Here is a 27,584-nt window from a genome sequence, read left to right as displayed (position 1 = left end):
CAACCCCTAACACTTACTGTACTTCCATACCTATTGGGAAATTTAGAGACTTCCATCAGCCTGATTTCCAAGTCTTTGGACTGTTTGAGGAAACATAAAACAGATGTAAAGAGCATGCAGACTCTGGATAAAACCAAAACTCAAAGGAGTATTAGCAAAAGAATTCCGTTTGATTGTAGATTAAAAATTACTTTGACATGTTGGGAAATGGCTTTTTCGCCTCATTGCTAGGAGTTAGAAAAAGAAAATCCATACCATTCTCATATCTACAGTAAATATGAAGCTGGAGATGGTTAGCTTAGCATTAAGGCTGTAAACAAGGGGAAACAGCTAGCATTTCTCTGGCCAAAGAAAACTAAATATGACATTAACGTAAGCTTTTGTTGGGGAAACAGCTGGCCTGGCCGAAAGATCTTGTTTGTTAGTTTAATCTGTAATAAAACCAAAGCGTGAAAATGTCAGGTTTTTGTTTTCAGGTGGGTTATGTGCAGGACTAATTCTCGACCGGACAAAGTGCTTTTCTTTAACCAGATATAAATATTAATTAGTGAGCATGCTAGACCTTTCCCCATGCTTCCAGCCTGGAGGCAGGGGGAAATCTCCTTGCTGTAGCTTCATATCTAAGGTACAGACATGATTGTCATACTGATCCTCTCATCTATCTCTCAGCAAAAATAGCGAATAAGCATATTTGAACTGTAACAGATTAAACATCATAATATTGAACCATAAATGTGGCTTGAAAAAACATAGCTACCTTCCAGCATTGGGATTTAAGCATGAAACTACCTAGGAGCCATACCTTCAGCTGAATTAAAATAAAGTATTTGATGTCACTGTGGGAAAAGACCAGCCTTCCGCCTCAAAGAAATCATCTATTTCTCATAAAACTTCTCCATCCCCGCCGCTTTTTTTCTTCAAGGCTGAGGATAAATTGGAATTCTAAAAAGGGAGGAAATCACAAGGGATGAGAGAAGTTGAGGAAACCAGGCATGGTGAAATCTTCAGCTGCTAAGCTGTCTGTCTTCAAGCCTCCAGCACGCTGCTCACATGGCTGCCTCTGACAGCCCAACAGACTAAAACGTTCGCTTCCGCTGTCTGACGAGTGTTTCGGAGATGGATCATTTTTCCAAACTTTGATGTGTAGATGTTCTGTAAAGCACTGTTACATCAAACTGTCAGGCAAATATATTGATGTTGAGGTTGGGCTGAATTGCTCTACCAGCACTGTATATAAACGCAATAGATAGATACCCCCAACCCAGAGATTGCTGATGTAGTTGGGTTAGAAAACTGACGTGCTTTTTTTTTGGTTAGCAGGGAATCGATGCAGCAAAGAGGGGAGGAGAAAAGAGTCTACAGTCTGTAAAAAGGTAGCTTGTCTTTAAAAAGTCATGTCTATTTTTGCCTGGGCATTGAAGTGCTGAGTAGGGTGGGTGTTGGCGTGAAGGGTGGGGATCAAGCTCAGTTCCCATTTGTCAAAGAGTGAGAGGGTGCTGCTGTAAACAGAGCTAACAGCACTGTATCCTCGTCAGGGACGGCCCCCCTGGGCATACACCACTTACACAGCACAGGGTTCTGTCTGCTGTGAAAACAGATGAGCTTAAACCTTGTTTAGATCACATCACAGGCTTTGTCAGATAGGGACGCTTTAAAGAGGAAACACTTAAGATCCAAAGAGACAACGTGGCAGTTTGAGTCCGTAAGAGCTCAGATTAAAAGAGGGAACATATATAGCTGGGGAAAGTTAGTGTAGCACTTTCTTAAATATAGTTAATAACGCATACCTTAAAGTAATAACATTTAAAAATATAGTATTATTTTTCCTCCTTTGTAATAAAAGTGTTTACCACCCTAATGTACCTTTTTACACAGCTGACATTCTATAAATTCCATATTCCCAAACCACTCCCTGGTCACTTATTATTGCACTCTATAATACTCTTAATTCACCCATAAAAATAGACTAACAAGAAAATCTCTCATTATTCCACCTTGGGAACATTCATGCATCATTCCAAGATGGTAAATCCATAGCTAGCCTTGTAGTCACAACAAATAAATTGCCTAGGTATTCCATCTTGTTACGTATCGTTGTTAGTTTGTGTTGTAAAGTATATTTTTAATCAGCTAAATTGAGTGAATAACAATTATTATTGGATTTATTTAGATAGTGATGTAGACATTTGAGGTTTTCCCATTTGAACTAGAGGCTGATTTCATCTTTCACTGCTTATAATTACATTCTAACATTATGTTAGATAGCTTACTATCATATTAAGATGTATCCAGTGAAAAATGTATTTTGCAACCAGTAGTGTCATGCTGACCACTGATTACATGCTACGACACAAAAATGCCTAATTCTTTATACTGTATGTAAACATTCCAAATAATATGGGCTATAGATCAGTATGCATAATGGCATACTGATCTATAGCCTTTTTTGTGTAGAAACATATTAGCTCCCTTCCTCTTTTAACAGTAAGTAGCATTTTCATCATTATCCTGTACAGTAGCATACTGTGTGGACTACAGGTAGGAAAGCTCCTGAGGGGACGATTCTGCCTACATATCCATATTATCCTTGTGTAGAGATGTGATTTAGATTTGCCAGAAAGAGGGACATTAAATTCGGACACATTTCGGACACAAAAATTTCACAATTTGCATATCTGAATAGTTGATTGCTTGAATGGGCACAAAATTAGATGTTTTTAATTTTGTTATTTCTATATTCTGTAGCTGCAGAAGAAACTGGCTGGATATATTTCAGTCTGCAAGGAAATATGTGCAAGTTCTCATTTAACAACGAGTTAGAAAAGGGAAATAAACTTGTATTGTAATAGGGAATCTAGAATAAAATAATCAAATTAATATACTGTTGGTGTCTTCACAATCACAGTAGCAAGAATTGAAAGTGAACAATGTTAGTGCTCAGTGATCCAGACTAAATGGTTGAAACATAAATTGTCTCTAAAATCTGCACAGAGATAATATTTGGATTTGTCCAAACTGTAAGTGCAGCATTCATGGATAATCTACTCTATTTTGGTAGCAGCTGTGTGATGGAATAATATCAAATTTGGTCTATTCGCCAGTTTTATTCATATTAAGCGATAACAATCCATGGGAATAACCCGAATGAGCTCTGAGACTTCACAGACTCAAAGAGCATCTCATAAGCTACAGTCCAGCGTCATTATCAGACTGTCGTTGTGCACATGCAATCCCTCGAACAAACTTTAATCTATGCAATAAGACTGGCCATATTCATGTTGCATCTGTTCACTGATAATCCTCAGCAGTGGACTTTACGCCACATGGCAGAGGCCCACCAGAGCACGAATGAGCAACGCCTAGTATGATGCTGTTTTCAAAGCGCCGGTCGTTCATACCCTGCTGCCGGTCAGGAGGTTAAAGTAAGCAATGAAACGCTCCAGCAGCTGCAGGTTCTACAGGAGTCACTACAAAACAAAAAAGGATTGTTCCCCAGACAGTGAGCCACTGCCATTAGTCTTCTCTGCAGTGATGGCCCTGCTTGAAAAGCCCTCGGGGAGGAATTACAATGAAGTTAATATTAATCACACCCTTTTAACTGAAAAAAAAACGCCTGAAAAATCTGTTATGTCCACATTGAGGACACTCACACTAGGGAGATGAATCCGCCAGCTTTCCAACAAGCCATGTTTTGCCTTTTATTTCATAGCTTATTACCAGGTCATGCAGGGTTTTTGTACTTGCTAAAGAGGTGGGAACAGGAATGGATAATTCTGACCCCATTCTGACAGCTCGCCATCTTGTCACAGATGCTGAAGCAACATCAGAGGAACCAATTTCCTGCTGCAAGTAGTCTGTGAGAAAGCAAAGCCAGGAGAGGGAGATATGTATTTGATCCTGATTCTAAAGCTGCTATAATCAATATTTTGTATTGAAACAATGGATCCCGTACAAAAAGGGGTTGCTCATTTTGAGGAATCTACAAAGAATTATCACTGATGCAGTTCCCTTCATCTCTGAAGAGCTTTATAGCATCATTCAGTTCATTGTTTTGGTTTTATAGCCGTAACTTTACCGTTTTTGTTCAGTCTCAACCCTCTCACAGCTACGCTTTTGACCATAAGAGGCAGCACTTTTCAGCATAAAAACCTCATCGTAAGCTACCTGCTAAGCACCAAACAGTAAAGAAACAATGTTGGCAACTAGCTGGTGAATTAGTGGAGCATTTAGCAGCTAAAGAGTCAGATATCTGTTGGTTGAGACCAAAAACAGGGCTAAAAGGGAGTGAATACTGGACTTAAATATTACATGTTTTGTTGAGACTGTTTTGGGGAATCTTTTTTTGATGTGTCAGTTTATTATGCATTTGAATTGAATCTGTTATACTAACAGATGATTCTATTATTTCATTCACACCATATATATCAATGAGGGTAGGCTCAATTAAATGCCATTGATTTGTTCAATATAGCCTCATACACACTACGATTTTAATATACTGTAACAATTCTACACTATATAGGCTCCTTGCTGCATTTTCACTTGAGTGTGTAGGAAATGTATCTATACTGCAGTTGTAAATTGCTGAGACATAGTTATTTCTCACTATGCACTCAGAGGCAGCAGATGCCCCACGCACAGCCCCAAACGCCATGTTAGAACAGAAAGAACAGCTCAAGAACCAGAATGCTTTACAAATGCGGCCAAAGGCCTCCGTGAACTGCACCGTGCCTTATTATACTTGCAGGACAATCTTCTCAGTGAAGGATTGGATTGGAAGGTGCAAGTAAACAGCAAGTTTACTCTGCAATGTACTTTATTGGTTGTCAGAAATGGCTCTGCTCTCTGCCAAAAACGTATAATTAGGTCTGCGGCAGTGTAGGGAAATCTACTTATATAACAACACAGATGCCATCTAACCTTAATAAATAATATCTGCTCACTTAACCTGTTTGGTCAATAACATGTTCGCTGACACAATGTCAAACAGTGAAACAACTTCATCAATGCTTTGCTGTTGTTGAAATAAATGGTTTTGACACAAAATGGGAAACATCCTTGTTGAAAGTTAGATGATCTAACGGTCTGTATCTACAATCTTACAATCTCTGAACCCATCGGCTATCAGTCTGAAGACAATTAAGCGTCTGAAAGCAAGGGACACTATTTGTTTAGCTGGCAGTTATCCGGGCCAAGAGTTCCTCTTCTGTGAGTCGGCCTTTGTTACAGTCCAATAAGAAACTTGAGATTAGAGTTGGAGTTTCGAGACGATCTCTACAACTTGTTTGTTTGCCTACAGATTCCACATTCATATGCAGATATCTGTTTATAGATACAAGTATATATATAAATAATATACATATGATGCTACAGCCAGAACACAACTAGCTCATAGGCATATTTCCCAAACTATTCCCAAACTATTCCTTTAAATCCATGTATTTGTTTTTTGAACCTTTAGGTCATATTTTATCTTCAAGCCAACATCTTTCACATGTGGTACAATGCAGCTCAAAATGTCATATACTGTCCTTCTATCTTTTCATGGTCACTCTTTATCAGAGTGTACTGTGAAACACTTGTTGTCAACTCTGTATCTGCTGCAGTGTCAACAAGATAAAATCCTATGGATTTACTCTTCTTAGTAAGTCCGACAGATCTTGATCCCAATTCATCCCAAGATGCATCCAAATGCTCATTAATTCGGAGGCTTTAAACTAGATCAGCTTGATAGAACTTCTCACAATGTCTCTGCATTGTTTCAGACCTGGACTTATATGCTTTATCTTTGCGGCATCAACAGACATCTTACCAGTGTACTCTGGATCCACATGAGGAGGGTAGAAGCGGAAGTTGATGAAGAAGGGAATAGGCACTCCAAACTTGAACCACTCCACCACATAGGGGGGCTGCTGGCCGTCCAGGGGAGGGGACACGTCACACCCCAGGATCACGCTCTCACCGGCGCGCGCCGTCACAAACCGGGGCTCCTCTCTCACTCCGTGGGCACCTGAGAGGAAGATGCAAAGGCGGTGTTTACCACAAACAAGGAATTTTAACGTTTATCTCATCGGGGCTGGAGTCTGACATGCAAGAAAAAAAAAGGTGAAGCAACTTTCTTCTAAACAAAATACTTGCTGACAAAGCAGAATAATCTCATTATATCCAAGTCATCCAAGATTAATTTACAGGTATAATTGGGTGTCAATTAAAGTTGATCGACTAAACTACTGCAAAATGGATTTAAACAACATGAACTCATTGGTCTGCACAGAGTTCCTGAATGGTCACCATGCACATGGGTAAACCCTATCGTCATCTGTCACCTGCATCTGTTGGTGAGTGTTTTGTGGCTGTGCCATACTGTACTAAAAATGAGCTGCCAAGGGGTTCCATTGATCATAGCTGGCTGCTGCTCAGATAAGCTTTACTATGAGCACCACCAGGCCTGGCACTTAGCCACGAAAGTCCAGGCACGCTGCCGAGCGTTGACCTATCAGATGACTGAAAGGTCGGCATACCTGCCTCAGCAGAACGCTCACTCTGGGAATGGATTTTCTCCAGCTGCCACCCCCGCTTTCATTGAACCGGCTGTATCTCCACCGTCAGAGCAAGCATGACTACCCGCCCTCGCCCAGGGGGAAAATCGCTTCAGGGATCAAGAGACACGCTGACGTATCACTCCAGAGAAACACCAGCTGAATAACTTAATGCTCTCATTAGCAGCATCATTTGCATTAGCAGGGCTAAATTTTACAAGGAGAGCGAATACGTTGGGACTTGGAGATATTGGGCGCTCAGGCATCACTGGTGTTACTGTGATGTTTCCCTGCTCTCTGGACCGCTACAGTCACCGTTGTATAACATGGAAATGTTATGTGATCTGGGCTTTTTCAGCTGTGCGAGCTGCAATTAAAACCCATATATTTTCACTCAGTTCTTCTGTCTGAAAAAAATAAAGCTTTAACTCCCCCCCTACAGGCCATATGCATCACTTAGTGATTGTGTTTACCAGTTTAATCTGCATTATCCTGTGATAGAGTTAATCCACTTTATTCGTTTCAGCCAGCACAGATTCTGGACTGAAACAGGGCAGATTTAACCAAATCACACTTTCTAAAAGTAGTCTGCCATGTGGTCTGCCAGTTACATGCCTATGCCATGGAATCTGCTACTATTGTGCCTCTCTGTTGAGAAAGGAAACAACAGCTATGCTATGCTACCCTGAGCCTCTAAGGGTATGAAACGCATGTGATTGATGGAATGAAATTCACATGACCATTTAGATCTCTGTTAGACCAACACAAAGGTACAAAAAGCCGCACAAGCCTGAAAACTAACCTAAAACAGATTTAATACCCAATAAAATACCCAATAAAACACAAGTAATGGTTGATTGACAACCACAAGCCACAGAGGCTGTGTATCACAGAAAGAACCAAACTTCATGTACTCATTTGGAGCATCTACATCATGCCTGTAATAAAGCAGCATTTTTCATTTAGAGGAAACTAAGGGGGAGTCGAGGTTTGATGAAGCACAGTGCAGCGGGTCAACATGCATGAAGTTTGCTGAGTCTGAACAAGAGGGGAGTTGATTGGCACCTTGCATGGTAGCCCTGTCATCAGTGTGTGAATGGGTGAATGATATGTAATATATACTACTGATTGTAAGTCGCTTTGGATAAAAGCATCTGCTAAATGACTGTAATGTAATGTAATGTAATGTAATGATTGTTGCAGAGAGCTTCTTTGAGCATGACGCTCTGCCCTGCTACCCGAACAAAACATGACCTTTGAATGCGTAATGTAATGTAATGTAATGTAATGTAATGTAATGTAATGATTGTTGCAGAGAGCTTCTTTGAGCATGACGCTCTGCCCTGCTACCCGAACAAAACATGACCTTTGAATGCGCTTCCGAGGAAACCTGTCCCATCCAGTTATGTGAAAAAACATAATCAGAAATCTGCTAAACTAATCCTTTCAGGCTTGACAAAAGCTTGAAATTCACACCTGAGCACGCTCCATTGCAGCCCCATTTATAACACCTTTAAAAACGATTATAATAACCACTTTCAACACCCCATACAGGGCTAGTGCTCAAGCATATGTTCATAACTTTCTTGATAAATGCTCTTTAGTTATTTGAATTATAGGTCAGTGAGTCCCAGCAATGGTTCATTACTGTTATACATTTTCAGGAAACAAAGATGTGTGGTCCTGATATATTATACCAGAGACTTTGAGTGTCTTTTGTCTTTACTTATGGGTCCTGCACTTGTGCTCTATGGCTTCCAGAAGAAAACAGAGATCGGGCTCCAATCCATAATGAAACACACTGGACACATTGTTTGGTTTGAGTAAGTAGAGTCACTTGACATGAAGTACAGGCTCCAAACCATGTGGCACAACTGTGCATGCTGCTGAAGTCCATTGTTTTGTCACCAGACTGCAGTTCAGGTTGCAGATTTGAAAGTTTAGAGGCGCAGGTTTCTAGCTGGCATTATTTTTGGATCCTGGTGGCGTTGGGAGCGCGATTTGGACAGAGAACAGACTTGAGTTTTGAGATAATATATTGGAGGTGCTAATAATTCCTCAATTCCTTTATGGGATCCTCATGAGGGGACAATCAGCAGAGGTTTTGGTCACCGCTCTTGCCTTTTTCATTTCCTTAATGGAGACACGGTGACCCAGTCGGGTTTATGGGGCTTATTCAGGGGGAACTATTTATGCTCTCAACAACACATAAACGCGATACAAGCGTCCATGTTTAAGGTCTTCCAAATAAACGGCACTGTAGATATAAAGGGATCAATACAGTTAAGAGATGATGGCAATTCATGATTGCTTTGGCTCTGTAAATGTCAACTGAAGCTGAAGCCCTCCATATAACTACAGGTGGAAATCTGTTGAGTAGGATCTGCATAAATCAGACAGCCAATAAATCCAGGAGACCAATATGTTTTATGTTTCCATACTCGACATAGTGGATTTACTGCTATGATCAAATTCCTGAAGGCTAACAATTCATTCAGCTGTCAGATAAATCATGTATATGGCAGGCAGTACATGTACAAAAGCAAAATACATTCCAAAATTGTTTAATAGGTTAAACAGGCAGTATCTCAGTTTGATTATTAAGTGATTTCTTTCTCGATTAATCATTTGCGCTATAAAAAATCCAAAAATACTGAAAATTGCCTTTTGCCATTTCCTAAAGCAGAAGTTGACGTCTTCAAATGCCTTGTTTTGTCCAAAATTCCCAAACCCCAAATATTCAATTTACTATGAATTAACTACTTTCTTGTGAATATATACTTCTTTTTTTATTGTGTTTTGCATATTGCTATGCCAACCCTTATGGGTCTACAAGACAGCATAAATTAATACAAGCCAGGAACAGAGTGCAGCGTATAGATTTCCAAACAACAGAGTAAGTCCAAAATATTGAAGCAACTCAAGCATGTCTCTAAATACAATCTTCAGACATGAGAATAAATACTAATTGAATAATCCCTCTCACCTTCTATTCGAGGCTTTTGAGGTAAGGTTAACAAACTTAAGCACTGTATTTCAGGGTCTGATCGAGCCATTTCATGGAACATTAACTCTCTTAAGTCATTGTAATTTGTACAGTACAAAAGATAATAGGACTGAGTTTCCACTCAAATCACACAGCTCACATTTCACAGTTCTCCTCCTGAATAGACTAAAATTATATCCAAAAATAACCAATTTAATAACATCCAAGTATATATAAATTAGGTTCAGTAATCTGAAGAGCTACGTCATTCACATATATTACAAAAAGAGCGGAAGAGAAAATATCCAAAAGGTGTATTGCATTTAGTTCTGGATTGCTTGATAAAATATACCGGCCACCTCAGCTTTCATGAATTTAAAATCAAGCAACTCTCTAAAAATCCAGTCAAAAGCCAAACTAAACAAAACGTGTATTTTCATTTGTCAATTCTAGTTCTAATAACAGATAAACGACGATTTTTTCTTTTTTTTAATCCATTCTGCTCATAAACAAGAAACTGTACCAATTCCAAATAACTCTGTGAGCCTGTTGTTCAGTACAATATTAGATTGAATTTGTGTCTTGACCCTTGACTCCTTGATCCTCACATAAGAGGCTGGGATGATAAATAATATTTGGGGTCTTTGCTTAAAAAAATATTTAAATATCACTCAATTATCAAAGTAGTATTTTTCTGTCGATCCAGTAATTGATTGATTGTTGCAGCTCTAATGAAAGCTTTGCTTTAACAAGAGCTTACTAAGTCAATATTCATATTAATCTTGAGAGCAATTATCACAGAGGTGTTTTGCTTCATGAGATAAATTACAAATATTAGCAACAAACAAATGTGAACAAAAACATCAAGAGCTGAGATAAGCAGTCAGAGCCAAATGTTTACTGATCCACACATTGTGATGTAACAAAATCATAAACCAAGAAGAGACAACTGTTCAAGGTCAATCAACAGCTGTGCAAAACCAGCACATGAATCATTGCAGCAAAACAGTGAAGGGGCAAGCGGGGTTAAAGCCGGCAGAGATTTCATCTGGAGCGTTCTTCAAGTGGCAGTGGCTGAAAATGGCTCCAGCACCACACTGTACTTTCAGTCATGATCACAAATTTGTACAGTAAATAGACTCACGGGGCAATTTTGGGCAATAATCAGAGAGAGCAGAGCCTGTGAAATGCTTTGACAGTAATGACGTCCAATAACACACTGAACAATATTGTGGAAATATGAAAACCGAGGGAGTTCAATGAGAGACAATTTCAGACAAGCAGTGCTTGAATTGTCTATTGTTTTTTTGCTGTTGTTTTTATTTTTTTACCGGCCCAATATTTCAGCTAATAAAAAACAAACTCATATGTTTACCTTGTGCTCTGATTTGATTCAGTGTACGCACGAGGAAAACCATTGCTCACTGCAGTTAGAGATGTTGTAAAGGATATATCAAGCTTCGTGTGTGTGCCAGTGCCTTCAGTGATGAGGATGTGAAGGGGTGCATGCCGGACGGAGCTCCCGATGTGGAGGATGTAATGGAATATAGACTGGACGGAGGCTGGAGAGACTTTCAAGGACGTGCAGCCACTGGGCTGGATGGGCCACTGACAGGGCGGTAATTGAATGCCAGCCTGCATGTGCTGAAGGTCACATCAGAGAATGGCCTGAGTATGTGTGTGTGTGTGTGTGTGTGTGTGATGGTGGTGCTGGGGATATGCCTGTTTGCAGTGTTGGAAGAACTAGTTAGATCCTTTACTTTACTTTTTTAGTTTAATTAACATTATCAACACACAGTGAAACGACTATTAATAATTCAAATCCCTGTCAGTTTTTTACTTTTACACAATATGATTCTGGATGAATATAGAGTGCTGTATGGATATTTTTGAACATATTTCATTCAAATCACACTGGTTCCCTTGACAAAAGGCCAATGGGATTTTTCCATTGAATTTTGGATAATTGCAGAAAATATGGTCGGTGGCAAAACAAACGTTAACGATAATGACACGTTTAGTTCATTAAGATAATCTTCACAATGGACACCCCTTTTGTGATTTTTGAATCTTGAAACGCAATCAGCAGAAGTAAAAAGCTTTCTTTATTCTTTACGCAAACTACGCCCCGTCGCATGACTTAATGTCAACACCACTAAGCTCAAGCCAGACTAGTCGCCGTAATGACGTTTTGTTGTCTCTTTTAGCCACTTGTAGCGACTGCCTTTTTAAAGACACATAAAAGCTTCAAAATTCCCGATATGGATTTACTGATGTTTTTTATACTGTACAACAAAACAAATCCATAAAAAATATCATAGGTTTGTGTTAACCACAGCCCCTATTTTAGGCATATAACCAAAAAAACATTTTTTTAAAAACCTGACTTTGAGGGAAACAGCAAAATGCGCAAAATGCGAACTCATATCAGGGTTTTAAGACAAATTCCTGCAGCACTGTATTAACTTCCAAGCAAAATCATATTTAATAATTAACCTTTTTTTCCTTTGTTTTATATTACATTAAACTCTGTAGACCAAAGAGTATTTTCCAGTCGACAAAGGTAGTATTTGGCCGACGATACAATAACCTCAGTGTCTCTACTTTTACTTTTGTACGGGGGACAATCCAAGATGGATTTGCTCTCTTCATTATTTAGCTCTCTTTAATGGCAAAGTTCCCCCTTCAGACAAGCAATGCTCTGTCAGGGACGCAAAGGATGTGCTGACACCTGCTCGAACACACAGTGAGGAGAGATGTGTGAAATAGGCTTGGCTTGCCAAACACAAAAAGGGCGAACCAACATTGCTGGACTATGCAATGCCAGAGGTGCACATTATGGAGCATCGTTGGCAGCAGCTGTAAGTCACAAAAACTCCTCAGACCAGCTTTTATTCAGTCACTTTTTAGATGAGATATAACAGTTTAGCAAAGTTATTTTTAAATGAATTACACATAGAGGCATGTTGCTGCAAACAGCTGTTATTAGTGTTTTTTGTGTCTAATTACAGCTGGTTATGAGATTGCGTTTATTCAGCATCAATAAAAATCACATGTAAAAAGTGTGAGTGAAAAAATTCAAAGCAACGCAGAGCTTCTATATTCTATGTGAGATGCTCAGACATCCACAGCTCCACATATCTTCCCATCGACGTATCCACTTCCATATAATTCCCATTTCGTTCACTCCCTCTCTCTCGCACTCACTTCCTCTTTCTGTGACTCTCATACAAACACTCGAGCTGCAGTACGGAGCCACATAAGTGCGCTCAGTGGGAATTCAACACTTATCGCTGGAAATAAGTGCTTCTTGGGCAGATGCATGTATGTGTTTCCCCAAAATAGAGGAAAGACATCACATATTCAGAAACGTTCCTTTCAGATGCATTAAATGTGTTCTTGATTGCGGGTGGAATCTGTCTAGCAAGCTTAATGATATATTTAAGATAGACACAACTAGTATGAACATTATAGTTACTGTAATATATCAATTTATTATGATTTGGAGATTTTTTGTGTTTTTTTGCAACATAAGGCATCTCTGCATGCCACTACTCATTATGTTGAATTCAACTTAAAAAATGGTTTTCACAAGTGTAATATTTGGTCTATTTCATTCTTAGGAAATGTTATCTTAACTCATCAGCACCATTAGCATAATTTCCTTGTTGACTTTTAAGCAATGTTTTGCTACTTTTTAAGTACTTTGTAATTTTTTTGAAAGAAACCAGCTTTCTAAAAATAATGTGGCTAATGATAAAAATTCAAAATAATACTCAAACAAATGGTATTTCCCATTCAGTTATCAATAGATGTTGCTACACAAGCATTATTTCATTAACATAATACTATATCAATGTTGTTTTCACAGTTCCTCCTAGAATGAACAACAAAAAGCCCCCATAACTAAATGATAACAAATGTCATAATTATAAGCATATATATCATATTATATACCGCCCCCAATAAGTTATGACTAAGTGTAGGACACTATAACTACTTGTTTACGGTTTTGGAAAGATAACGTTTATGTTTAAAAGAAACTAATGTTGACTGTGTGTAGAAGACAGCATGTGTACTGCAGTTTGTAAATCCACCTTAACTGCCTAATACCTATTATACAACGTTACACCACTTCCACCTCTGCTACTCAGAGGTAACTGTCATTATTTGCAGACAGGGCAGACAACACTACACAGTGGTCTACTGAGATCTTCTGGAAATGCGAGATTAATCAAGGTTTATCTCTTTACTGGGTAGGATTGTACTCAGGTATCTGGAGAATTGGTACCAAATTGGCACAAAAGACATATCAAGTTATCTCCAATATTTTCTGACATTTTAAAATTGGAAAAGTGACACTTTAATCTTTTCTCTTCCAGTATACAAATGAGTCAGTAACAGCATGAAAGTGTAAATATGTGAGATAAGTCTGGGACTTATACCAACCAGTCTTTCAATCATTTCAGTGGGAGAAATATGAATTACTGAATAACATAATGGTAAAACACTGACTATTGTTTTTTCCCTCTCAGATAAAATAATTGGAATTCCCTATTTAGTCATGAAGTTAGTTTATCGATTCACTGCCTGATTAATTGCAGGTCTACATATGTTTTTTATCAACTCCATGATAAGACAGATATACTTCACTGTACAGATCATATAACTTGACCTGCAGTAACATCAACACAATTATCATATTTTACTTCTATTCTCATAAGCAGTACATGCTCTCAAAGATGATGATGATGTAGTGGCTGGCAGAGCAGTCCATCCAACCAGAACCACATGATCTGAAAAAAACTGGCTTTCCCAGAATGCTGCAGGCTCTGTTTGAAAGGAGACTCCTCCGGGACTGGACTGGCTGAGGGAGGAGGGGAGTGGGGGGGGGGGGGAGGGGGCACCACCAGAAAGAGCTGGCACATGCCCAGTGCTGAGAGTCTGCCATCCACAGCTTGAGCACAGGCCCTTTCCTAAGCTCATTACTAAGCTTTACTCTTATGATTGTGAGCGAGATAGTACAACAGTGAAGAAATATGAATTAGAGAGTTGTTTGGAAATGGTTGGATTAAATTAGGAGGAAATAATTTCAGTAGGGGTAGGCCGGCATGTCATGTTAACTACACATACTTGTGGTTAAAAAAAAAAGATAAATATTAACGTTGCAATGTTGTTAAAAAAGAACATGAACTTTTATTACCTACAACCTAATTTCTATAGATAAAATTACATATAAGGTATGTAGTAGTTTAAATTAGCACCAACATGACCAATGGCAATGGCATATGGCAATGCATCAGTAAAACTGTAAAATACATGTATAATGTATGTATGATGTCACATAACAGTGATGCCATTTCAGACAATTACTACTTTTACTAAAGTAGCATTTTCAAAGCTGCACTTTTACTTGTAGTGGAGTATTTCTACATTATGGTATTACTCAATTTACTTAAAGTGGCAATCTCAAAGATTTGAATTTAAATAAATGTCTGTTAAGTCACTATCTATTATTGAAGGAGGTAACATAATGGTGATTGAGCCATGGCCCACTGATGAAAGTATTGCAATATTCAAATATTTGCAGTAATGCGAACTGGGTGTCTGTGAAGACATTCCTGGCAAAAAATTCTGTTATATAGTTTTTCGCCATTGTACAGACACATAAAAAATGGAACTATGCTATTCTGAAAAAACAGCATGTTAGTATGGAATATTGAATGCAGCCCAAGACTCCAGACAATTATTTTGTTTTCACTCAAATAGAAATTCTAAATTAACCTTGACTGAAATCTTAAGTAAATTATCCGAATACTTCCTTCACTCCTGGCAATGTGTACTACTTGCCTTGTTACTATAGCAACACATATAGTAATGTCAGCACAGAAACATAACTGCCCAAGGTACTCAGACGTTAATGACTTTTACTAATATTTGTTTGACTGATCTCTCAATTTATAAATGTAGCAACTAACCTCATCTACAAACTTAAAAGGAAACAACATTATAAAGTTACAACATGTCAAATTCATAACCAGCTTAAGCCAGAAATTAAATGAATACCAAATGCGTTATTTAAGTTTTATTTTTCCTGTATTCTTTGGCAGCATTGATTGCTTTTATATAGAACTGATCCAACCTCTGCGACCTTGTGGCACTGTATCATTTAGTGCTCCTCACCATCCACACTGGAAACACCGCAATACTGCCAAGGCCTACGAGAGCTCTTAGGGTTCAAGAGGGCTTTGATACTTATAGATGTTGAGAGCCAAACAACTTGACATGAATTTCTGAAATCTATCATTTAAAAAAAAGAAAATCTGACATAAGATTGTTCTAGTTAAGAAACTTTTCTATTATATTATGGCCGTTTCAGGAGATTTTTAACAAGTAAAAGTGGTCACAACATGAAACATCACTTAATTGCGCCAAGGCGGGTATCATTAAAACTTTTGAAAACACTTCAGACGTTAGGCAAATTGAAACACTGCTGTCAAAACATTTCCTTAACTATCTCATGGAAAACAGCCTCACGCAACGTCCCAGACTGCTCCAACATCCAGATAAAAAGTGAAGACAGCCCAGTTTATCTGAACCACAATCTGAAGCTGGTCTCCAGAGACAGTAGGAGGGCTTTCAGACACTGCATCTGTGCTACTGGGAGGCCTCAGATATGTGAGTGGCAGTTCTGACACCTTCAAAAATGCTGTCTGCTTCTATGTAACGCTGTCTTTGAACAAGATTGCCTTCAGAAGAAAAACTCGGCGACAAGAACAAGTGTGCCAAGCCAGGGTTCACGAGGGAGCTCCTGTGAAACATCAAGGAGCGGGCTCACGAGGTGGGAATTACAGATGAATACCATCTGGCCAAAAGCCAGTTCAACAAACGCTTAAAACACACCAAGTCCCAGCACAGGACCTGAGAGGAGAGCCAGTCCGCCATCAGTGACTCAGGCTGAAAATAGTCCTTCAAATATACCACTCCCCGACACTTGCCAATGACATTTAATTGCTTCTGCATTGCCATCAGCATACTTCTTGCATCACTTTGATTGGTTGCCAAGTCATCGTTGACTTTGTTGAACTAACCTCGAGTCTCCCTGTCCATATGCTGCCTCCCCAATTGGAACTTGGGACAAGAAAACTTCTTTGGCCGTCTATTTACGGTGACTGATAGCTCATACCTGAGCCATTCTGTGTAAGTCACTGATTGAAGATGCGGTTAACTGGTTGTAAAAAGATACTACTCAACTTATCTAAATACATTTTCGTGAAGAGTTTTTCTATTTAGGTTTATTTTTCTTTATGCACAATTGAATTTAGCTTTTACAATAATCATTTTAGAAAGTCTTCGAATGCATTTCCATCATTCATGTGTGAAGCGGTACAAATTGTTTCATCAAAGTAATATTCCCTTTACAATTTTCTAGCTTGTTTTCCTTTTTTTTTTTCAAGTTAGATTCATTATTTTATTAAACAGCTTATCCACAAGCTAATACAACAGCTCACTGCAAAGCCCAACACTTCCAACACTCGCCAGGAATACGATTCTTGCCAAATTCATAAGAATGGTGACAAGGTGCAGGCAAAGCTTATTGGGTGCATGGAACAAGACTGTTTACTTCACTTTTGTACTGAAAACGGGCCTGTACTTAAAAAACCCAATGGGGAACCAGTGAGATGAAGACATGCGATCCAGGAAGGCCAGTTTGAGTTATAGATCCATGAATTTGAAGGCTCATCAGACACAATGCACAACCATTTAAAATACTATGAGGAAGCGTTTTTTTCTCGACCTTTGACAATGTTTTACTTCCTAAAATAATCTTCCAGGAATGTCTGCCTGTTGTTATTTGATTGGCCAATGCAGAACCGAGCCAGTGGGACTGCTTTTTGTTACAAAGTGTTGTTGTCTGTCAGACCATGCCAAACAATTTTGTGCCCACTGTAGCAATCCCAGCAAAGTATGATGTTTCCTTTATTTGCAAATCTGCATTTTTGCCAAGAATACACCAGCAGCAAAACAACAGAAAGCCCCATGCGTGTGACTGAGTTTAAGCTACCTTTGTTTCAGTTGTCATCCTTCTATTTTTAACAGTACAGATGTCTACACAGGTAGTGGAAGTATATTTTTATACTTAAACTCTATGTTCTTCTGTTTTACACTTCTACACGTTTCAGTGATTGTGTGTTGAAAACGCAGATGACCTACACTTAATACTGTGCCTGAACGCATCCTGTGTGGAAACAGACAGGGCACTTGAGCTGCTGCTGCTGCTGCTGCTCACACTATACGCCTCCTTTGTAGACACGGTGTATCATAAATTCAAATTCAGGCCAATCATCATGTAAACCCCTGAGCATTTCTTACATTTCATACGACGCATCCACTGCTTGGCCTCTGCTTCACTTTCCTTCATCAGGCAAATCTGTCAATGAGGGAAACAGTCAAAAAAGACGACACCCTGTGTCTTAAAATCTTGAGACTCACTTTTATGTCAGTATTCTGTTCACTGACTTCACCTTCCACTTTCAACACCATCCTGCCAGCCATGAATAATCTCAGCTAAACTTGACCCATTTAGAATCTCAGTTTCCCTTAAAGATGAAAACATTTAATGCATCCGGGACCCTTCTTGTCAGACAGCCTCTCTATGAACACAACTTAGTATAGGCCTGTAAGTATGCAACTATGATCTTCACTGATTAAAAGGAAAGAAGAAAAAATAATTCAATAAAATGCTCATCCCAGTTTACAGTACCAAAGCCAAAACTGATTTATTTTGGGCAGATACAGATCTATTTAATTTACAATGACTAGAAAAAAAGAAAAATTAAGTAAATCCTCTCAGTTGACAATACATGTTACTCTTCTGATGGATATTATTCTATTCCATAGTGCATTGTATTTGGCTTCAAACATTTTCAAAACACCTTCGTTCGCAGATGACACAACATTTGTGACCATCATGTCTTTGTATGGGAAGAACACAACCTTCATTATCTAGCTGATTTTTAAAGATGTCAGCTTATTCAATTACCATGAATTAAATTAATATTAATAGTAGTAATAATAAATCTAATTAAATGACAAGATTGATACCAAACTTTTGTCTGAACAGTACATATTAAGTCACAGCCAGCAGCGTGCTAGCTTAGCTTAGCACAAAGAGTGAAAAGAGGGGAAACAGCTGGTCTGGCTCTGTCTTAAAGTAACAGGTTTTTTTTAACCAAATATTTTTGTTTTTACATTCCAGTGTATGTCTGTGAAACAAAACCTGTTAAAAAGTGAGCGAAAGAGGTTCTGCTCAGTGAATTTCTGTATTATTGGGACAGAGCAAAGCTAGCTGTATCCCAATGTTTCCTGTCTTTATGCTAAGCTTAGCTAACCTTCTGCTCGTTGTACCTTCCTATTGAACTGACAGACATGAGAGCAGTACACCTTATTTCCACAAAAATATCAAACTATTCCCTTAAAAATGCTCAATGATGCAAAGCCAGCTCAGTCAATAGTTTATCTCAATGTTTTAACACACAACGACTTCTTTTCTAGCGTTACTCATCTGGTATATTCCTCAAACAACAGCCTGCCAAAAGATGACACTGCAATTAATGTATAGAACTTTACATTTATGATATTAAAGCTGCATAATTATTGTCAAGCATTCCATTCTGATGACAGATTGGTATGTTGTCTTGATTGTTAGCAAAAGGTGAGGAAAAATAAGTCACAGTTGGTGTTGCATTTCAGTGGTTCTGTGTAGCACCAGACTGCGCTCAGGCACTATATTCTGAGACAACGTAATAGAAGTAGCCGAGCTCCCATTACCGGTGGACTATGTTGTGATTTGTGACTCTCTGGTGGAGCCTGTAAGCCTTTTCAGAAGTGAAATCACCTTCAGTGCAGCGCCCATACCAGACAACACCTTTGAGTTGATATTATGAGGCCACATCAACGCTTTCATAAAATGCAGAATTTCTGCTTTAAACAATCACACCTAATTAAAATGCTCTGTTAGAGGAAGTTTTCACATTGTGCTCGTCTCGGACCTGGCTGTCATCACAAGAGGAGCTGGACTTGAGAGCAGACTAGTTTTGACTGGGTATGCGGGGTCATTGGGATCAGTTACCAGGCGACAGCTTGGCACATGTCTCCCTCGTCTGGACACAAGTGGGAGAGCAAGGTTAAATAAGTACATGGGTCAGTACAGAGTGCTCAGACAAAATATGAACAAAAGGGATACTGTGCAGTTTGGTGCTCCAGGAATGACTGGTTTATGAGCTACTTAGATCAGCACTATCGGCAAGCCTTGCAAGCCTGTGTGTGTGTGTGTGTGTGTGTGTGTGTGTGTGTGTGTGTGTGTGTGTGTGTGTGTGTGTGTGTGTGTGTGCTCAGTGCATTAAAACACAGCACTGTGACGGTGTCCATGTGCAGTGTGTAATTCAGCATGTGAATCCCATGCATGCAGCAGTGGGCTCTCTCAATTCAAGAGTGCATTTATCTGACACTAATGCATTATTTAGTTACTTTCCCATCTTGAAGGCTGATACGGTCACACCCCTCTCTGGAGAACTCAAATGGGACTGCTTGCTATGATACAATGCACACATCCCCCCCCCCATCCCCATCCCCATCCTCAGATGCGGGGACGTTATTTCCGATTTGCTCGTTGTTTTAAAATCACACGAAATGAGCCTCGTGGATCCCACAGTACGGGCCTAACCCCGCACACAGCCACATCAATCAACCCATCTTTGTCATGGTCAATCATTGTGGTGCATATGCACATCATGTGCATGTGATCCTACCTCACATATCATGCATATGGGCCAGGCCATTACAAGACAATTGTTGTTTTCTCCTGATTACCATTTAACCAGGGCTGAACTTTCACGTGACATATATCAGATATGCAGGCGTTTTGTTAGGATGAATTAGCCCCCAGCTGTTCATACGACCTAACAGTACAAAATGAAAAAAAAAAAAAAAAAAAAAATGTCAAGCGACTGCACAAAAATAAAAAATAAAAAAAACAACAACACAGCACCAAGCACACACGGAGATAGCAGAAATCATATGTGCGGCATGAGATATATATTGCACTTCAACTCACCTTGAGCGGCCGTTCCTCTGGTGCTGAATACACTTGCTATCAGAGTGGCCACATACCAAATCATAGTACTATTGCCGACCAGCTATTACCACGCAAAGTGCCCCGTTCAACCAATCTCTCATATTCGACCTTGCACCTCACGGTCTCTCTGCACAAAATGCCCCCCTTCTCATATCCTATTCTCCTTTCCTCGTGGCGTCTCCCTTCATCCCTTCCCTCCCCCGTCCTTCCATCCGCATCCTCTCCCGAAGAGACAGAGCACCTGCACCGCCGCGTTCGTAGTAGACGGAACCGTTTTTTTACGAGCGCATAGTGAAACCAAGTGTGAGAATGCAGCCACAGGTCCGCCTCTGCTGTCATCGGATTGGCTGCTGATTGAGGCTTTGGGGCGTGTATTGGCTCTCCGTACGCCCCGCACCCCAAATGACAGGGACGAGCGTTTTCCGTGCGCCGATTCAAGGTGAGTTGGAGCGTGCCATAGTAGTGGAACCGCAGTATCATGCGCATTGACAGAGAGTACGTGTCCACATCTTTAAATACCTCTGCCAAACCGGCCCCACGTGCACCATCACCGCCCTTCTTTTATCCCCTTTTTTCTTTTTTGTTGCAATAATAGCCACATATCCATATATTGGCACCATCCGGTTTATTCATGGCGCAGGTTTAATGCATCTGCAATGAGAAAAGAGGGGAAAGCTGGTGGTGGTGTGTGTGTGTGACTCATCTGTCGCTTCACCCATAGCCCTCGGCTATTGTCATGTCGCTGTCACGGACATAAAAATGCTCTCGTTTTTGGGTTTTTTTTTTTCTCCCCCCCCCCCCCCCCCCTCGCTTCCCGCGCCGTGTCTGGCTTTATGTGATGGGTGTGGCGACAGATACAATACCCCGTTTGCGTGTATTTTTCCTCGATGGCCGCGAGTGCGAGGATGCAGCTCCATCACACACGCTGCCCCACTGCGCACACATGGTTGGCGCTGATAAGGCTGCCTCTCTATCCCCCCCATCCTTCGTTTTCTACATGCAGAGGGATCATAACGCCTGTGCGCATCTGGCTGCTCGACATAGGGCTCAGATTTCCCCAAAATAACCACGGACACCGGCTGGCTGTGTGTTACTGGAACATAAGCATATAAGTGATCTGTCGTTTGAGAGGAATTCTTGCGAATCGATGGTCTTTCAGCCGAGATCTGTCACAGTTTTGTCTCGTTATCTGTCTGCCTGTCTGTCTCCCCCCCCACCTCCTACTCCCTTCTGTTTTGTTTTTTTTGGAGACAGTCATATTGCTGTCTCAAATCAAAGAAAATCTAAAAAAAAGGTTCCTAAAAAGTCTTAGATGTTCTCCATTTTGTTTGCAGACCTTTATAGTCCTGCAGTAAAAATCATGCTGAGTAATATTTCCACAACACATTTGAACATCTTTATCACTATTTTCATGGGAAGTCCTCTCCTCTCTGAGATGACAGGCCTATTCACGTTAAATACAGATGGAATTACTTTTTCCATCCATCTTTTCTGTTTATTTAGCAAGTGTCTTATTGGCAGAACAGCCTCAGTGCTCCTTGTCATGTTATCTCCAAGTCTCTAAAACTCTAAGGAGGGTTGAACATTGTTCTTCCAAAAGATACTCGCTCATTGGTTGTTGTCGCTCTCAGGGGACATGTCAGGTTGTGATCTGGTGACTGCGAAGGCGATATTATGTGATTCACATCATTTTCACACTCATCAAAACAATCGGTGACCCCCCTCTTGTGCGCTGTAAGCATATGCATTTGTAATGTTATTTATTCAAATTTGTTATCTTTACTTTGCGTTAATCTTTCTCTAAAACAGGTGAAACTCTCCTAAGGAGAGGCCGGTTCAATCTGAGGGGTTACCAGGTGATTAACAAGCTAGAAAATAAGAAAACCAAACATGAAAAAGAAAAACATTTCAGTTTTTTGACTTTTTGTTTAAACTCTGGATAGCTTCTGTTCAAATGAATGAATCTGAGAAGGGAACATTACTCTTTGGTTGAACTTCTCGCTGCTAATAAACAAGGTCAACCTATGAAAATGGGATGCATGCAAACATCGCTAATCTTTAAAGGGTTTCTAGCCAAAAAGGTTGGTAAGGACTACATTAAATCAGCACCAGCTTTTCACAGGAGAGATTAATGATCATATTTGGAGACGAGTAGCATCTCAGTGATGCTCTCTGAGCTCCTCCCTCTCAGCTGGGTCCACCATGTCACATACATACAGCACTGATCATGTTACAGTGTAAGCAGGCATATTTGTTGGAAGCTAAAGAGAACTAGCACCCTCTTAGCAATGATGCAAATGTGAGAAAACAGCTCGACTACTGCTGGAGGGGAATCTTTACTCAATGGCATGTACAACTGAAGCCGTGAGTCATAAGTTATGGATCCTCATTATCAACAGCTGAGGCAGGGAGTCCTTGTTTAATCGTAGCTGTGTGACTAAACAGGATAAATCGAGGGTTTCACATGAACTCCACTGAGAGGGCTGCATGGTGGAATTGTTACCGTCAATGACCAAGCCATTTTGAAGGTGGAGCATCTGTCAGATTCTCACAATTACTGTCAGGGGAGGTGTGCAAGAGTGTGCTTCGACTGCTGCATGGCCAAACAAGGTCGCATTACCGATACAGCCCCCTCCAACCTTCACCTAAAGTTACAGAAGTGCTGACACAACACCTGGACATGGACTGGAGGCCTATACAGGGATACATATAAAGCCTGTTTAAACAGTGGCACACACATGACATTATAGCATAAGGACATGGGAGAGATTGTTTCTGTTTTTCTCCAGGAAGGAATTTGATTTCCTACAAGCCAGAGTAGATAAAAGAGATAAGAGCAGTTAAGATAATCTCTTTTTGCAGCCCTGTAAAGGAAGACTGGATGGTTGTGTTACCAAAGAGCAGCTGGGGAACATAAAATGTATCTAAATTTATAAAAGCATGTGGGACCTGAAGCATTGCCCTGAAAAACAATTTCGGGATTATTTTCTGCAAAAAGAAAACGTTCATATGCCATGCATGATTCATCAGATTCTTCTTTTAATGAGTTTAATGTGGATGTTTGTGCATGTTTGCAGCCTCTTGATGATCAGAAAAAGGATATTTCCATCCATGGTTACAATGATGCAATGTAAGAAGCTCCATGGATCTAAAACTAAAGAAATAAGAAGTTAGCTTTATTGGTTCAGCTATACAGTTAAACATTACAGTTTAGTCTTCTTTTGAGCAGTAATCAATAAAGAAAACAATACAGTACATTTCTTTCTGACAGATGCTGCAAGATAAGATCTGAGTCTCTTTATCTGTAGTCTGTCAGGTGTCCTGCCAAAAATAATGGAATGAAAAATGAATAGATATTTTTCTTCAAGTTGAGCACATTCAGTTTATTTTTAGGGTCATTGTCCGGTGGGATCTTCTCCGTCTGTCACTACTGTGAGCAGGTAATGTTTTGAAGTCCACAATGGTGAAAGCCTTTTTTTTTTACGTCCACTAAAGCAGAAGAATATATAAAAAAGAGAGTACAAATATGGCATTCTTCATAATGTTAGACACAAACCAAAGCAAATTCCTCCAATGCTCCTTTATTCTCATGTTCTGTAAATCTGTACACATGTTGGTGTGACTAGAACATAGACCCAACAGCTTCCACAGATGCTTTAGTGTCAGAGACATATGGATGTGTACACTGAGGGCCCCATGCAGAATCAGTCAGTAAGCCTGCAGCTGACTAACCTGCCGAACAGATGTTCTGCTGTATGTCTGTTTATGGTGTTTTATAAGCTCTACATGTCCTTTCAGTCTCTCACACACACTGACACGCAAAGAATAATTCATGATTTTGTCCAGTAGTGGTCAGCACTGTCTTACACAAAAGACCAGCCTCACTTTTCATTTGTGGGTTTATTTTTTATTTATATATATTTTTAAACGTAATTCAGGACAAGACATTCCATTTAGTTTAGTTTAGTTTAGTTTAGTTTAGTTTAGTTTATTTGCACAATTGAAAAAATTAAAAAAAACATAACATTGATAAATGATATTACAGTGCAGGAAGAGGCAGAAAGCCCACTGGGCTTATTTGAAGCCTCCACCTATATAATATTTAAAAAAAAAAATCACAATACAATACCGAATACAAAAAGAAAATACATATGGTATGAAATACTGTTGAAAAAGCATTTTTACAAGATATGATTTATATCTTGTAAAAATGAAAATCAACCTGAACGTCCTCAGACAAACACGTTTATTAATCCTTTTAAGAATAATTTACGTTATGCCGGAAACATTACCTTCGTCGTGCTTAAACATTTTAGCAATACAGAATTATGAATGAAATGCTTCCTTTGTTGTATTCACAGATTTTTGGACATACTATAATACACTTCTGTATTTATCATATTTGCAGATTAGTTGTTGTAGGTATATAAACATTTGCTCTGGACATATTTATTTTTTATTGTTATTAGAGCTGAAATGATTGTCGTCGATCGACATGAAATTAATTGGCGACTACTTTGATAATAAAATAACTCTTTCAGTTATTTGACAAATAACTTTCTGGTGTGCGCACTGTGTCATTTTCAAAACCAAAAATACCCAACTTTTGCTGTTTTTACTTTCATCTAATGAAAATATTTGCTGCTTTTCTTTGTAATTTATTAGATTTAACTGAATATCTTTATGCTTACCAAGCTTGTTTGTGTTTCTGCTGATTGTGAAATGCTTTGAGAATTATTTAACTCTGATATCGACCACATATATTGTCACGATTGTCCATTACACTTTCAATGTATTCAGGAGCCTCTGATAAGCAAAGCAAAGGCCGATTACTCCTCCCCCCTCTCTCTTGTTTAGTACTGACGTCAACTGTCACATTTCACCTTTACAAAGCAATCAAGGGCCTCACAGATGAGGATTTTGTATATGATGAGAATATGTTAAATCTTGTGCACCATCAAGTTTCATATTATTAAACATTGCATTAGAATTACACTATTACACTTTAAACAGGGGAATGTTTATTTAGATATCCCTAATTTACTGTTTTAGTTACCTTCTGGATACATAAGGTACATCTGAATTTGCCCTTACAGTGCTCATAGAGACAGTGCAGAGTCATGTTATTATAAACATGTGATTTGAATTCAAATACCAGGACTGAAATAAGTCACTTCACTGCATTCACTGTCGCTTTTTGTCTCTATTTGTCTATGAAGCAGCACATCTGAATGACACATACGGTGCGTTGGCAGGAGGGCTCTAGGCCTCAAAGTCACTTTCATTCTGAGCACCGCTCCTCAGATGAGAATCACTTGTCATGTTCAGTGGTCATCAGTGGAGTCTGTGAACAGCCCACCTAAATGGTGGATCTGTGGGGAAAATATGGGAGTAGTGAAGCGCAATACTTGGTTTGTTTAGAGTACTGAACTGAAACAGTTTATCCGAATGCTGTTTTTTTGCTCAGAAAGTGAAATTATTATAGTGCAATATGTGCATTCCAATTAAGAGCACACACGTGTCACTGTGAAACACATTAAATCATGTTGTTGAACCTAATTCAGTTGGAGGTTACATGCATGGTTGCCATGGTTTCCCGTCACGCTCTACATAGGTGTACAGCACTGCCAGAAATAGAGCTCTTTCTGTTTAAGTGTAATTTAAATAAAGCTTCTTTGTACACGTAACTTTAATTTTTTCATGTAAAAAGAAAGTGACAGTTTTGCATTGCTGAGCGTTTCATCACCATCGTCTCACCCACCCTTCCCCTTTTAATTGGAAACTAATTAAAGCAATTTACACGTGCATAGGGCCTAAAATAAACAAAACAATAATCCACCCAGTTTAATAGTAGTCCAGGTAAAAGGACAGTTAGTGTTGAAATAAAGCCAAAAATCTTAATTAAAAGATTCCTGCTCACTCTTATCACACTGAAATCACCAGGTCTCTAAAAACTTTTTTATTTTCTCTCCTGTGCATCATGCCGTCTTTCAGCTCTCTTGTGAAAGTTATTAATACCATGGTGCTAATTGAGCTGTGGATGCATTGCCTGCTTATTTCTGACTCTTGTTCTGTAAGACATCACAGCAACATTTAGCCTCTGGACGTGATGAAATTCACTGTGGGTGAATCTCTGCCAACAGTATCTCTTAAGCAATAAAGAACAAGGAGTTCAATTTCTGTGGCTGAGGGGAGATTGTGTGTGTGTGTGTGTGTGTGTGTGTGTGTGTGTGTGTGTGTGTGTGTGTGTGTGTGTGTGTGTGTGTATGTGTGTGTTTGACAGAAAGACAGAGAGGGCATATTTAGGCAGTTATTGTTTTCCGACTCGTGATAACTTTCAGAGAGTTAATCCCATTGCAACCAATATAAAAACTTTCTGCAGTACTTGGCAACACTAACTATTTCAGCCTGCCAGCCAGCTGATAAGTTAAGGCTATTCCTAAATGATACTGTAGCACTTGAGGTCAGACTGTTACTTTCTTTCTTAAATGGAAACTATCACCAATTACCCGCTAACATTTGTGCTCACTGATTACATTTACTAGCTTGCTCAAAGTCAGATTTACTAGTGCAATCACATTGAAATTCATTTAAATCAGAGATGACACTATGGACATGGTAAAGGAAGAGAAAAGGCGAGTAGCTTTATTAGCATCAGTCCTAAACGATCCACAAAAATATGACCATACAGATTCACTTAACATTATCATACCCACGGTGTGCTTGAGGTTAATATCTATAGAGTCTGTGTCTGCTCAAAGGGAAAGGAAACAGTTCATTGATAATACAATGAAGGTGGAGCTTATGGGTAACGGGTAGTGAGCAAATGTGATGGACCTACTACATGCAACTGGTCATTTTGGCCTTTGGGGTGTTTTTTTAGTTCAAGTCTGTAAAGCTTATCTAACCCCACCTGATGGAT

The 27,584-nt window shown here is 39.4% G+C and overlaps 1 protein-coding gene across 1 annotated transcript in view; it reads right to left on the bottom strand.

Annotated features, from left to right (window-relative positions):
* Positions 1–20,705, bottom strand: part of igsf9ba (immunoglobulin superfamily, member 9Ba) — a 54,861-nt gene extending 34,156 nt beyond the window's left edge. Inside the window, exons 1-2 of the mRNA XM_054603422.1 lie at positions 20,642–20,705; positions 5,813–6,010 (exon numbers count right to left, since the gene is read on the bottom strand). Coding sequence (XP_054459397.1) covers positions 5,813–6,010; positions 20,642–20,705 — 262 coding nt within the window. The remainder of the gene's footprint in view (positions 1–5,812; positions 6,011–20,641) is intronic.
* Between the last annotated feature and the right edge of the window lie 6,879 nt (positions 20,706–27,584).

The sequence above is a fragment of the Anoplopoma fimbria genome, chromosome 1 (assembly GCF_027596085.1).
Source record: "Anoplopoma fimbria isolate UVic2021 breed Golden Eagle Sablefish chromosome 1, Afim_UVic_2022, whole genome shotgun sequence".
NCBI lineage: Eukaryota > Metazoa > Chordata > Actinopteri > Perciformes > Anoplopomatidae > Anoplopoma > Anoplopoma fimbria.
Note: the sequence above shows the minus strand (reverse complement) of the source record. Positions and strands in the feature narration are given on the sequence as shown.